The 15,581-nt window shown below is 40.6% G+C and overlaps 1 protein-coding gene across 11 annotated transcripts in view; it reads left to right on the top strand.

The window, feature by feature from the left end:
* Nucleotides 1-15,581, top strand: part of MEIS2 (Meis homeobox 2) — a 227,297-nt gene that overhangs the window by 133,786 nt on the left and 77,930 nt on the right. For all 11 annotated transcript variants that reach the window (XM_033144600.1, XM_033144618.1, XM_033144636.1 and 8 more), the window contains one exon: nt 14,947-15,023. In XM_033144600.1, the coding sequence (XP_033000491.1) occupies nt 14,947-15,023 (77 nt within the window). The remainder of the gene's footprint in view (nt 1-14,946; nt 15,024-15,581) is intronic.

Here is a 15,581-nt window from a genome sequence, read left to right as displayed (position 1 = left end):
TAACTGCGGATTTCCCCAATCCATGGATAATTGGATAAGGGAAGAAAATCCAATATAAAATTGCTTGTTACCCAACTGTGGACACACAGAAGCACATTGTGTAGGTGAGCTTTTTTTACATCTGTGGTGACATTTCACTAGCTGCTGTTTTCACCACACACTGTGCTTCTGTTTTGTTTCCATCAGCTGCAAGGAAAGGATGTACCCTGCTTTTCCCATTGGTTGTTGCTGAAGGCATGTTTTCGTATTTTTATTTTTAAAACAGCTCATTTGCACAGAACCTCTCTTGCACAAAACAGCTGTATTAAAAATAAAAGTAAAATTTGCCCTCGCTTGTCCCAAAAACATCCTCAAGATCTTAACAAAAGGGGGGTTATTGGTATGTTTCTATTTTTATTATGTATTTTGTGTTCTCATTTTTAATTTTTATGTGATGAATTGCCCTGTGATCTTTGAGTGAAGGGCGGTATGCAAATTTTAATAATAATAATAATAATAATAATAATAATAATAATAATAATACTTCATCTAGAACTGAGCTCTAGTATTCAATATGTTGCAGGAACGAGCCTTCTTATTTAGTGTATTAAGACACAAATTTATAATGGCTGATTTCTGTTCCCCAAACTTTCACTCTAATAGGCAACTCAAATAAGGACTGCTGGGAAGTGTATAACATAGATATAATGTTTGTAAACCTTGCATGTGTTATTTTCCTTTATTAATACTCTGGTGTTTAGAACCAGACTAGTGCTGTATAATAATAAACAGAAGTTACAAGGAAGAGACAAATGTCAAGAACCTTATAATGTGACCCTTTTTCTACAAATGCCAAAGGACACTTCCAAATAATATTGCTGATCCAGATTTTGCACACTTTGAAATACATAATGATGTGAGCAATCGCTAGCCCTCCCTCAATTGCTACCTCTTATTCTATTTGATGAGGTGGTGATAACTAAAATTCAGAGAAGAGTTGGATACAACTGGAATAATAATAATAATAATAATAATAATAATAATAATAATAATAATAATAATAATAATAATAATAATTTCTATCTTACGATACTCAAGGCAGTTTCCAAGCAGAAGAAACAAAATGTAACAACAGGGTTGCACTATGCATGCTCAGAATAGGGAGGATAATATGAGCCTTGTTTTAGCAATTGGCTAGGTAACCTCAGTGATAGGCAGTGGACAATTGCAATCATGAACTTATTTAAATATGCAAATTAGAAGTCTTTACTAGGAGAATAGGCAGCTCTGTTACTAGCAGTGGTATTTTGTGTGGGCCAGCTGCCAGGTGAATTTTTGAAAAGAGCTTTCCCTCTCCTTTTTAAAAGTTTTTTTTTTAACATTTTGCAGATGTTTGTACTTCACTTATGATAAGTGAAGGGATATGTGTTTGTATTAGAAGAATCACGTAACATTGCTTGCGATTTTAATCAAGATGTGAGCTGATATATATTCAGCTGCAGTTGGTGATCCAAAATCTTCTTCAACCTGCAAATCAAATTCTTGCCCCATCAGTTAAAAAAAAGGGGGGGGATATTTGTTGTCAAAAGTGACGCTAACTCTCCAACTGCTACTGTGCATCAAGATCAAGGATATTTCTACCGCCTTCCTTGTACAGTAGGGACAACCCACAGCTGAATGTTGAAGCACATGACTGGCATGCAAAAGACTCCATGTTCAATACCTGGCCATTAAAAGATTTCAGACTGCAATTGAGGCTTGGGGAATTGCTGCCAGTCAGGGTAAGCAATAGTGGATTTGAAGGACCTGTGGTCTGACTTATCATAAGACAGTTTTTATTCATGCAACCTGTCTGTGAGGGCTTGTGAAGTGAGACCATAGCTCATTGGTGGAGCACTTTGCATGTGTCAGATCTTGGCTCAGTTGCTGGCATCTGCAGTTAGTAAATCTCTGATCATACGATTGGAAAGAACCTTCCTTAAGATAAATGAATGGCTGCCTCCAATTACAATAAACAGCAGTTCTATATATGCTAACCTTTGACAGGGCCTATAGGTTGAAAAGCTCTGCTACCCTGGCAGGGTCTAACTGAGAGTTGTAGGCAGCTTTCAATGGTTGTTTAGAGGCAAATAATTTATTTTGGTTTACTATCTCTGTTTAGTGATTATCAGATTTTGTGACAAATTTAGCTTCTTGATGTAGCAGTTTGGAATCATAAGTCTGAATTGGTCTATTAAACTGCATTACTCACATATCTTTTGCACCAGATCTAATGTGCAAATGAAACATGTACTTGCTTGTGGTTACCAAATGATAAATTGCAGTTTCAGCAAACAAATTAAGACATCTAATGAGAACTAGCTGTTACATTTGATCCCAAACCATGACTGAATGTGTTGAAAAGTGTTCAGAAATCTGTGGCTTCAAATATCATGGGGCTCTTGTAGCCATTTAAAAGCCTTAGCTTCCATTTTTTCACTCCGTTACATATTTATCTTGCTTTTGTGTTTCGTTTGAAATTATTTTTATTGATTTTTTACATTTCAAAAGAAAAAAATTGCAAGCATAGTTGCACAGACTTACAAGTTTGGTTGCGTGTTAATATAACAGTTAAATAAAAGATTTTTTAAAAATAATAATACTAATTTAAACCTGTAGACTGAGTTTATGGGTAAGGGTGAATGCCAGAGTAATTACCATTACAATATGATATACAATAATGTATAATGTTTAGATTTAGTAAACAAAGGTAAATAATAGTTTATACTGATACTGATTTAAGTATATATTACTCTTGTAAGTGTAACTTTGGATAGATGGATCATCCAAACACAATTTTTGACATAAATCTAAAATGACAATTCAAACTCCTACCTTCATGCTTGTATGTTAATCCTAGATCCTGATATAGTTGTTCTTTTTTAGTCCATAAGTAACCTATGGTTGCTTCTCAGAAATCAGAGAGGCCTCTTGCAGAATATAACATCAATATGAATGTTTTTTATCAAATTCCGTCAACATTTCATGAAGCGTTATTCATGTTTAATGCAAAATGGAAAGGAAGCCAATAAAGAGCAAATTAAATAGAAATGTGGTCAGACAAGTGAAAGTTAAATGATGTGAGAAGAGTTTATAGCCTTAAAATGAGAAACAGGAAGATCACAAAATTAAAATATTTCAATAAGCAATATGTAAGATTTAACTGAAAGTGGAAGGAAAAGAATGCATTTTAGTGAAATCTTACACTAAAATCAACATCGTAAGAATATATGAAGCACCAATGGTTCTGAACCATACTGAATCAAGGCAAAATCCAGTTCAACATCCTGAGTATAACAGCACTCTCCTCACTTGTGATTCCCAGCAGGTATTCAGGCACATACCACCTCTGACAGTGAAGGCAGTATATGGTCATCATGGCTAGTAGCTCATGAATTTACCTGTATCTAATCCTCTTTTAAAGCCATCCCAAGTCTCACTGTACATCTTACTGGGACTGAATTCCATAGTGTAACTATGTGCCGTGTGAAGTAACCCAAGCAAATTTTTCTGGCCTCAAGATCCCTTCCCCTTCAAAACTCCAACAAACTTTTAAGTAGACAAAACTTTGGGGTGATTGGAGCACAGAGCAATAATAGAGAGGCAGATAGTTTGCTATCCAGTCATTAGATCAATTAGTTGTTGAGATGACGATAACCACTCTCAGTTGACCTGCACACATTGCTGTGGAGGGCGACAGCTCTGTACCTGTGTGCATGAGAGTGTGTGAGTGTCTGTGTGGGGTGGCCACATCCACTTTTGTCCATATCCACAACTGGCATGTAGCCGTTGGAGGGTTGGAGAAGGGTAAATGTGGCCCTCAGGCCAGTGGCGTCGCTAGCCTCTGCGCTGCTGGGGGCGGCGGCAGCGCAGAGGCACCCCCTGGGGGAGGGGCACGGCGCGCGCCGTGACGTCATCATGACGTCACGACGCACGTGTATACAGAAAGGGGGGATTTCCCCCTTTCCGAGGCTTTTTTTTCGGCGGGGGGGGGGGGTGGTGACCAGCGAGGAGGGGGTGACGGGTGACCCCCACCTCGCTGGTCGCCCCCCCCCGCCGAAAAAAGCGGCGGAAAGCGGAAAAAGAAGCAGAGCGGCGCTTAAACGCGCCTGCTCTGCTTCCTTTCCAGGCTTTCCCCGCCCCCCCCCCGCGGTTTTTTCGGCAGGGGGGGTGGTGACCAGCGAGGAGGGAGTGACAAGGGTGACCCCCACCTCGCTGGTCGGCCCCCCCCCGCCGAAAAAAAGCGGCGGAAAGCGGAAAAAGAAGCAGAGCGGCGCTTAAACGCGCCTGCTCTGCTTCCTTTCCAGGCTTTCCCCGCCCCCCCCCCGTGGTTTTTTCGGCGGGGGGTGGTGACCAGCGAGGAGGGAGTGACAAGGGTGACCCCCACCTCGCTGGTCGGCCCCCCCCCCCCCCCGCCGAAAAAAAGCGGCGGAAAGCGGAAAAAGAAGCAGAGCGGCGCTTAAACGCGCCTGCTCTGCTTCCTTTCCAGGCTTTCCCCCCCCCCCCCCCCCGCGGTTTTTTCGGCGCGGGGGGGGTGACCAGCGAGGAGGGGGTGACAACCCCCCTCGCGGGTCGCCCCCCCCCCCGCCGAAAAAAAGCGGCAGAAGCACCCCATCCATGTGCTGCTGCTCCGGGGGTGACGGAGGGAGCGGCGGCGCGTGAGAGTGGCGGGAGGGGCCGCCGCTTGACACCCCCACCCGCCGCTGCTCACCCTGTCACTGGGGGCGTCCCGCCCCCACCGCCCCTCCCCAGCGACGCCCCTGCCTCAGGCCAAAAAAAAGGTTAGCCCCTCTTCCTTTAGGTCTCTAAAGGTCAAAACAGTAATATGAATTGTGCCTAGAAACTGACTGGAAGCCAATATAGTATAGATGGTATACACTATCTGTACCTCATACCCTCCAATATTTCTTCAATGAAAATAGGGACATCCTAAGGTAAAGTGGGACATTCTGGGATCAAACTGGAAATCGGGATGGCTTCTCTAAATCAGGGACATACCTGGAAAACAGGGACACTTGGAAGGTTACTTACTCCAGTAAGTAATTTGGTCACCATTCCAGCTTAACTGAAGCTTCTAAACTAAGGTTAACAGATTTTTTCAAATAATCCCAGGACACTTCTTTTTTTTTTTGAAAACGGGGGGAAAAGTTGTTTTTTTTAAAAAAAGTTACAGTACTTAAAAAAAAAAATAAGTAAGTAATATCTTCTCTTCTGTGGTCTCCTCTGTCACATTGGCTTCCTCTGGGCCCCAGCCTGCTCTCTTGGAGCACTAGCCGCCATGGAGTAGGCTCGGGTCAGGTCTGGGCTTGGCCACGTTTCGTTGCTCTCTTGGTAACTTTCCTCCTACTTTTCCTCAGCGGCGGCAGCAGCGGCGGCATGGCAAGGTCGGGGCTCCCCTCTTTTTTCTCCTTTCTCTTTCTATCTCTTCCTTCTCCTCCTCCTCTCCTCCTTCTCCCTGTGTCAGCTCTGGGATTTTCCTGGTCCCAGAGCGCCACTGGGCAGGTGGCCAGGCGCTCTCGCTCCTGGCTCAATTTGGGTCATGGGGTGTGTGTAAGCAGTTCACCCAGTTGACGCGCTGGGTGTCCCTGGTTCCCTCGTGGCAGTGGCAGTCTCAGCAGCGTGGAGCCAGCCTGGTAGTGCAGTTGGCACTGGCTGGCTTCAGGAGCTGCTCACTGCCATGGCGTCCACCATTTTGCCTCGCCGGAAGTCCCCATATGATGTGTCTTGTGCCGTTGAACCAATCACACAACATTCATTCCCTACTAATAAATCTACAACACTTAAAATATAAATCTGGGGACATTAAATGAAATCCGGGGACATTCCGGGGACGGATTTTGTCCGGGGACAGATTTGTAAATCCGGGGACTGTCCCCGGGAAACGCGGATATCTGGTAACCATATTCTGAACCCTCTTTAAAGGCTAAAAGCTGGAAGTTACCAAGACACATATCAAAGTGACTAGCTACATCCCTGTTCTTGTTGTAGATTTGGTACTTGGCTCCAAAGACTCTGGGAACATCTCTCTAGAGTTCTAAGGAGATCTACCGAGAAAAAGTGTCTGTGCTGTATTCCCATTGTAGCTTCAACAGTGATAAATCCAACCCAAAACAATATAAATGAAGTTACAGGTAGGTAGCCGTGTTGGTCTGCCGTAGTCAAAACAAAATATATATTAAAAAATTCCTTCCAGTAGCACCTTAGAGACCAACTAAGTTTGTTCTTGGTACGAGCTTTCGTGTGCATGCACACGAAAGCTCATACTAAGAACAAACTTAGTTGGTCTCTAAGGTGCTACTGGAAGAAATATAAATGAAGATTGAGTGTTTCTGTTGAATCAGCAGTGATCCAGTGCTCCCTCTGGCTATCTATTCTTGGATGTCTATCCAAGTTCTGATTATACTGCTGCTCCTCACCACAGTGTCTGACACCTCCCAAGTAATTAACAAAGTCATAACAATAACATCTCTCTATCTTCCCAGCAGGTAGGAGCAACTGCTTGATTAGAGTTAAGATTTGTCTGTGTTCCTGTCTGTGCATAAAAGAAAGCAGAAGAGGGAAAGACATAAAGCATCTTAGTTTTGTTTTTATTTGCAAATACTGTGAACTAAATTATCATTCTTTTCCCATCTGGAAGCTCTTTTGGAGATAGTCCCTGTACTGTTACATTGTTTGAGTGAATTAGTTGATGCATGAGCACATGACTGAACAATAGGGACTGTAGTGAGAGAAAGTTGGAGACATGGAAAGACATCAGTCATTTAGCATGACCAACAAAAGCAGAAAAGTATTTTATAGAGGCAGTTGTGGCAACCTGTTTTTCCTACAAGAGATGCAACTGTTTTATAGCTTTTAGCACTCTTGCACAAAGTACTAGTGGAGCTAAATATTTAAAACTAGAGGTCATATATTTATGCTACAATCAACTTTTCCCCTACTGCTGTCTGTGTTTCACTTGCTCTGTAAAGAATGGCACCAATGTTTTTCAGTAGAACTAGTTTTGGAAATAGAAATCCAAAATATTTTGAATTCAAAACCTTCCTGAAAACGAACACTTAGATCCTTTTGCTTTGATCATAAACTCTTTTTTCTGTGCTTCCCACTGAATGTTGGGCTTTCTATAACTGAATAAACCAATCCCATCTGGAATTTCATATACACACACTTTCAGGAAAATATTAGAAAAATACACACACACACACACACACACACACACAGACTTAACGCGCACCTTAAAACAAACTTAAATAGGGCAACCATGCATGTGATTTGGAATTATTAGTAGTCTCGTTTACCTGAGATATTCAGGCTAAATGCAAACATTAATTTTTTAGGCATGTAAAAACATACTGTGGTGATTACATGGTGTATACTCTAGAATAGGGGGGGGGAACCTTCCTTTATATTTTCAAAGCGAAGCAAGATTCCATGCACACTATCCAAGTGCCTGGGACTGACAGCAAAGCCTGGTAGACAAGGCCTGTGAATTGTGAACAGACTAAGCAGGGAGAGGCTCTTATCCCAGAAAGCCATGGTAACAACCCAAAAGTGGCAAGACTTTTCTGTCCCCACCCCCAACCCCAGTCCTTGCTTACTGTGCTCATCATTTCATCCCCTCTTCAGATTCTGAAACCCAGCAGGGAAAATGAAGAACTAGATGAGCAGTGGGATAGCTACAGTGTACTGTATGTTTGGCTACCTTAGAAAAATCTCTGGAAACTTCAAGTAGTTCAGATTGCAGCAGCTAGAGTTTTGACCAGAGCCATTTACAGTGGTACCTCGGGTTACAAACGCTTCGGGTTACAAACTCCACTAACCTAGAAGTAGTTGCTCCGGGTTGCGAACTTTGCCCCAGGATGAGAACGGAAATCGTGTGGCCCCATCAGCGAAAGTGCTCCTCAGGTTAAGAATGGACCTCCGGAATGAATTAAGTTCGTAACCCGAGGTACCACTCTATTTGGCACGTGTAGTTCCTCATTTAAAAGGGCTTCACTGGCTTCGTTCATTACCATGTCCAATTCAAGGTGCTAGTGATCATGTGTTCTGATGCCCTCAACAGCTTAATACTGGGATATCTAAAGGACTGTCACCTCCTGTATGAGCCCGCTCATTCATCAAGATATACTGGAGAGACTGTCCTATGTGTTCTACCAACGCCTGAACTGGAGAAAGTGTTAAGTTCTTATTTATTTAATATAAGACTGGGTTACTTCGCAGGCCCAGAACAAGCGGCTGTTTATGGATTCACAGGCTAAAGCACAGCTAGGTAACCACAAGAACAAGCTAAAGCTACAGGGAAGAGTCTTAACTCCAACCCATAATAATTGGAGAAAATATTTAACTGTATAATTACCTATTACTACAAAGGGACTTGTAGCTCCACGTGGGCTGTGGAAATCTATGTTTAAGGAGGCCTACCTGATGGTTTTCCATTATTTTGTGGCCATTTTATTTTGGCAGGTACTCGGCCTATTAAGTTGATGGTTTCTTTATACCCTTCTCCATTGAAATCTGTGTGTTTTTATATTATTTTATTTGTCTTGTTGTAAGCCACCTTAATAGTTTTTAAACGGAAGGTAGCAAAACCAGAAGCAGATTGGCTTCTTTGGGTTGGTGCTGGGGTTTCAGCACCTCATCAGAGCCCATCACTGATGTCTGCCCTATGCCCACCTTTTTAAAAAACAAAAACCAAAAACCTATCCCCAGTGCTCCAAGCATCTCAGGCAGCTTAAATTTCTCACAACACTTCTGACAGTGTATCATTCCAGGGTGCTGTGAGAAAATAGAAAGGTGGCTACACGCCCTTACTTGCCCTTTAGGCTGCTGCTGACTGCTGCAGAGGTTCCCTGCTCCCTTGGTTTATGTTCTGCCATAAAAGTGGATTGGTTCTGTTCATCTCTATGGCAGAAAGTGGCAGAGTGGATTGGGGATGCCAGGCTGTGCTGTGCAAGGAGCTTCCATCTCCATGGCTCCTCTTCCTTCTTTGCCAATACTGTGAGGATATGAATCTCCTCCCTCCTTGCATTTGTTATTCTTCATGGTAACATCTGCAGTGTTTCTGCCTCACTGGCATCTTCCAGGACATGTTGCTGCTGTTGAGAGTGGGAGGGGATCATGGTAAGGTTACATCAGAAGCTTAGGCCAAACTTTGTGCTTTCCAAACTCAGTCGTAACAGCAGCCTTTAGAAGGACTCGTTCCTACTGGAATTAATGTAATGGTTTTAGAGATACACCAGTAGGCCTGGAGAACATGAGGTGCCTGCCAATTGGAATATTTGTGTCATTATTATTATTATTATTATTATTATTATTATTATTATTTATTTCTACCCTGCCCATCTGGCTGGGTTTCCCCAGCCGCTCTGGGCGGCTTACTTCAGTGTGTCTATGTGCATATGCCTCTGAAAATATATTTGTCCAATAATAAAAGAAATAGAAGAATGGTTCAATCCAATTAAATAATTAACCTTAGCTGATAGTGGGTCACTCGGTCTATATGGGAGTATTGCTTGGCCTGCACCATATCTACATAGTGTGATGCTACTTGCCTGCTATGTATTTAGTGTGATTTGGGGGAACATATAGAGCTGTGATCCATGCCTTCACTTCTGTATCATTCCATACTGAGAAAGAAAGCTGTCACTATTGCTTTCCACTACTTTACTCTTTCCACTACTTTACTCTTGTATTAGTACAAGAGTATTTAGCCACCGTGTGATTGGCTGTATGAGCATTGCATGGTACCCGGTAATGCACAGACTAAACTACAGTTTTAGCCAGACAATATGAAAAGTGACAACAAATTATGCCTTGTGGTCTCCTTCCAGTTTCTAAGTGCAAACATCCCAGAGTTTATTTTAAATTTGAGCCAGTTAGACATTTAGTAATATAGATCAAAGAAGAAATGAAAGCCTCCCATGTTTATTATTTCAATATGATGTCTGTTCTAATAAAGTGTAAGAAGGCATGTTATAGACTAACTAGTAGGAATTTTCTAGTTCTGTAGTTTAGTCTTAAATATATACATATCTTTGTAAATTAATCTGAAACATATTGCTGTGGTCTGAACTGCTCGAAAAGCTGATTGTTTTCAAATCCTTTATTTAATTTTAGAAATATGGTGGTGGTCTGCCAGAACGCTTTCAGATAAACAGTCCACTTCATGTTTAAAAAGCCATAACATCACTGATTTTTAAAAAGGGGAAACTTGCAAATATATAATGCCATGTAAGTTGAGGTTGTTGCTATATTGTTCTTCACTCTTAATTGAGAATAATAAGAGCCATTTGAGAGGGCTGAATTTCTATAATTTCATTGTACTGTATGTTGATCTGAAGCACAGTAGTTACCCTACTGGAAAGCAAAGAGTGTCACTCGACCCAATGTGGTTTTAGCTGTTTCCTCGATGATTTGCTAGCTTTAGAATTCTACCCCAAGTGTGTACCTAGTTTCAAATAGATATACTGCGCCAATGTAGCATACTATTTGTTGACTTCAACCTTCCTGCCATCATTCTTGATATGTTTAGTTCAATATTTGTTTGTGATGCTATGGCTGTGATTCTGAACAGATCTACTTATAAGGGAATGCCATGAAAATACTTGGCCTTCCATGTACATTTAGGACAGAGACTCCACATACCATCTTTCCATTTTAATGAAAAAGTATTGTCCCTGCTACTATTATGCACAAAAGGCAACTAGTTCAATTTTAATAGTTGCCTAGTAAAAGAAGGATATCATATTTTAATACCATCACCAAGACAATAAGCCATTTTACATAGAACCATTTTTATACCTTATTTCTTAAGCCATATCATGTATAGCTGCTCCTTGTATTGCATATTCCTAGAAGATTCTTCCTTAGGAGAAAGCAGTCTCTTTATAATGGAGAAAGAAATAAGCTTGTAAGAAAATAGAGGCTGTTCTTTCCATCTTTTTGTCCAGCCCTGATTTTCAGTCAATTAAAATTTGTACTCAAGGCTTTTCAGCTTGAAACCACCCCTGTGTCTGTGATGAGCAATCCTTCTTGTTTGTGCAGTCATTCATTATCTCCATTACCAAGAGGAGAATAGAGGACAATTACATTGTTTGGACGAATCAGAGTGTTAGGAGGAGTATTTATCATGGTGGCAGAGTGCAGCACCTGACAGCAAAGGATTGATGGCCAGGAATGAGTGTGAGTGGCCAAAGCAGCCTCATATGATGCAAATTACTGACTGTGGATTCCAATTTATCCTGTTCATTTTTCTTGCCTTTGCTGAAGACTATTAGTGGTTTTTGAAGCAGTGAAAGGGTCATTACTAATGTGGGCTCAAAGCAGGAGGGGGAAGGAGGGGAAAAGCCTTCTGTAATTACACAGCCTTGAAAAAAGGAAAAAAGATTTGAGGGACTAGCCAAAAAAGTGTCAACACTTAGCAATCAGAAAAATTTATTTTCATTTCATCCTTAACCCACATTAACTCAACATTATCATTTTTCTTTGTTAATATTTGCAGAATATTAAAAGCCCTATTTCTGTATTCATTCACATCTATTTAACCCTTTTTGCAGAAAAGCAATGTTGCCTAGCTTGCTGTCAAACAGTGCGAGCATTTTAAAATGTGCTTACAAAATAGGTTTTTAAAAAGCAATTCTAGGCTGTTGTTTTTAATAATGAGACAATTGGCACCCAGTGGTTTACATAGGTATTGGGCTATATTTACATGATTTTAAAAAAATCTCAGTACAATTGAGAGATAACAACTCTCCTTTTTCTTTTGGTTGTAATCTAGGAAATTATACTAATAATTAAAAACAGAATGTTGAAGTTAGGTTGGTTATATTTTGGGTAAAGTATACTTTAAATGTATTAAATGTGTGTTTAATGTAATGTCAGTTTCCAATAACACTTCTGGAAACTATTCTAAAAAGATACAGAGCAAGTGCAAAACTATAAATGAGGCAAAAGAAGAAAGTCCAGTAAAAGGAAAGTAAATTGCTAGATTAATGTATCCAAATACTTCAGACAAATCATATACCCCTTTCCCCATGTAATTTAATAAGAAAATACTAATATCCCAACTCCAAATACACTTAAAGGTAAATGTAAAGGGACCCCTGACCATTTGGTCCAGTCACGGACAACTCTGGGGTTGCGGCGCTCATCTCGCTTTATTGGCCGAGGGAGCCGGCGTACAGCTTACGGGTCATGTGGCCAGCATGTCTAAGCTGCTTTTGGCGAACCAGAGCAGCACACGGAAATGCCATTTACCTTCACGCCAGAGCGGTACCTATTTATCTACTTGTACTTTGATGTGCTTTCGAACAGCTAGGTTGGCAGGAACAGGGACCAAGCAACGGGAGCTCACCCCGTCGCGGGGATTCGAACCGCCGACCTTCTGATCGGCAAGCCCTACACTGTGGTTTAACCCACAGCGCCATCCGCGTCCCATCCCATCCCGTACACTTATCCACATGTAAATTCTGTGTTAATTCTGTGCTCCATTTATGAGCAAGTCAGTCATTAAGATCAATTGAGATGTGGAACAGGGATTTCTTTATGGTGGTCCCCTTTATGTTATTTTATTTCTTCAATTTATATCCTTCCCTTGATTGCATAGCATTCCTGGACAGTTTACACAATGAAACGCCAAAAACATACATATCTAAATCATATAAAACAGAAACTACAATTTTCAAACTTTTAACTCCCAGATCAAATCCCCTTCAGAATCAGCTGCCTATGAAAACCTACCAGTGTAAAAATTTCAGGGAAGTTTCAGGGATCAGAGGCAACAGCTTAAAAAGTAGAATTTCAATGGGGCTTTTTGCTTATTTCTGCTTAGGGCATTTATATTGTGTTTTATTTGAATGAATTTGTATTTTGTGATTTGATGTATTTTTATTTGACTAGAATCTAAGGAGTAAGGAGTTGTTTATTTAATAGCTAAGTAATAAATAAAATTCAGCTGTTAATGTTACAGTTTTATGTGCCATTTCTAAAACTTATTAAGCCACCAGGTAGATTTGTAGGCATACCACTGCAAACCCATAAATTATCAGCTCTGTTTGCTGTTTCACGTGTGCACATGTTTGCATGCATGGGAGTGGATGCATAGGAGTCTTGGGACATCCCCACTGCCAATCTTCCACTGAATGAAAGTAGTGCCAGCTGAACTACAGCTGTACATTACTTTCAATGGGAGGACCTTCTATGCTTCCCCTTGGAGGTAAAGACTGGACACATTGCACTGGACATGACTCTACTCACCATAGCTGTCAACTTTCCCCCTTTTTGCAGGAAATTCCCTTATTCCAGCGCCGTTTCCCATTGCAAAAGAAGGGAAAGTTGACAGCTATGGCTATTTCCCAATGCAAAAAAAAGGAAGGTTGACAGCTCTGCTACTCACATCTATGTGAGGACCAAAGAGGGAGGATAAAAGGCAGGCATAGGCAAACTCGGCCCTCCAGATGTTTTGGAATTGCAACTCCCATTATCCCTAGCTAACAGGACCAGTGGTCAGGGATGATGGGAGTTGTAGTCCCAAAACATCTGGAGGGCCGAGTTTGCCTATGCCTGATAAAAGGGTTCCATTGTGTACTAAACAAATGCTTTCCAGTGCACAGAAAACTGTGAGCTCTGCACATGATAGGGAATATTTTTTTGTCCCACATTGGTTTTGCAGCATGACATAGTACTTCTGTCAAATATTATCCCAGTGCAAATGTTAACTTTAGGGTTAGGGTATAAGTTGTTTGCTGCTTGAGTCATAGATGTACTAAACAAATGTATCAACAATGAGCATAAAGACACAATCAGTATCCTCCATGTCAATTAGTACATTAGTCTTCAACCCTTTTAAATCCTGGGACCCAACTTTGGCTGAAATAGGAATTTGACCATAGTAATGCTGCACCTGTGGTTTGCCTTAGGACATGTTCCAACCCAGTAGTGGGTTCCAACCCACAAATTGAAAGCCAATGAATTATAAAAGTAATAGTACAATCCCATTATGATAGTAGAGTTTTTGTGGGGGTTTTTTGCATAAAACGTAGGAAGAATTATTTACTTAAGCATAATTTGGCACAAATGTTCAGATAATCAGGAGATGTAATTTCAAAGCCTTTTCTTTATATGTGTGTGTGGCATGTTGGAAGGTGTTTAGATGGTGAAGAGTTGTGAATCAGTTATAGATGGGTTATCAGATTTAAGATTGAGTGCTAGTGATTGTGGTTGATGCTTAGTGAAGGAGTTTTGGCAGATAAGATAGAGAAGGGTGTGGTATCTCAGGATTGTACAGCAAGAGGTATATGCATAAGCTAACCATGGATTCCATTGCAACTCCCCTTCCCCCATCAAAACAGGTGCACATTAGCAATGTGGTTCTTGAGCATCTGCTGAGTAGAGTTTGGCCCCTACAGCCAATGATTGGATGACAGGTTCTCCTTGTTTTTGCTCTGTATTTTTTATGTAAAAACAAGGTTGAGCTTTCTTACACACCATATACTATATGTCTCCCATTAGAAACACGCATGTGGTTGAATAGGGCATACATACGTGGGCATACATACGTAGCAGACAATATACATATTGTAGGTCTGAATGGCATTATCAGTTTCCCCTCATACAGTGTTTGGGAATTGACAGTGCAGAATTGGGTCTACATGAATTGGATGTCTGGCAAGACAGGCATGTTTGATAGATGGGGAAGGAAGGCATGATCCTGCTTCCACATTATTTACAAGGAAATCAACAAGGAGAAAGTATAGCCTGATTCAGCATACTATTTTAAATTAATGGGACTTAAGATTTTTGTTTTAGAAAGAACATACAAATCAGTTATATCAATCCCTGAGGATACGGTTCACACTAAAAAAGATGGTTTCATTCTTATAGTGCATCTTTCTTAAGTTCTGATTCATCTTTTAAAACATTTCTTTTTATTAGCATCCGTATCCTTCAGAGGAGCAGAAGAAACAGTTAGCCCAAGACACGGGACTTACAATTCTACAAGTAAACAACTGGTAAGTTATTCTAAATCAATCTGTTTGCTTCCATGGCTGAAGTGCTCTTAGTATTATTATTATTATTATCCATTTCTGAAACAATTTAAATTGCAATATTTAAATAGCAATTCAGAGTTAGTTCTTTTAAGCATGAAACAAGAATTATGGACAGTCAAAGCTAATGTAGATATATTGTTTTTCAAGATCATTCTCTTTACAAAGTGTTCAACAGTGCCTTGGATTCTGTTCATGGTTTTCCATGGGAAAACACCTGGAAATCTGCATAGTTTTGAAATTCTTGTTATCAGCTGTTAAATGGATTTCTTTGTTTAGGTGTTGAGTGGTGATTTAGATTCCAGCTTTTAAATAACTATTCTTCGGAATTTATTCATTTTGATATTTTACATAGGGAAGAAAAAGGTTCTACCATTTTATACTTTTTGATATGGTAGATTATTGTTATGGTGGTGTGTGAACCATCCCTCTTTTGTACATGGCTTAGTGTATAACTAAAGAAGGGGGGTAGCGGATTAAATAAAATGATCACAGTGGCCAAGAAATGATATAGGAATTACT

Source organism: Lacerta agilis, chromosome 1, assembly GCF_009819535.1.
Source record: "Lacerta agilis isolate rLacAgi1 chromosome 1, rLacAgi1.pri, whole genome shotgun sequence".
Taxonomy (NCBI): Eukaryota; Metazoa; Chordata; class Lepidosauria; order Squamata; family Lacertidae; genus Lacerta; species Lacerta agilis.
The sequence above is the reverse complement of the archived record's forward strand: the minus strand, read 5'-3'. Positions and strand labels throughout refer to the sequence as shown.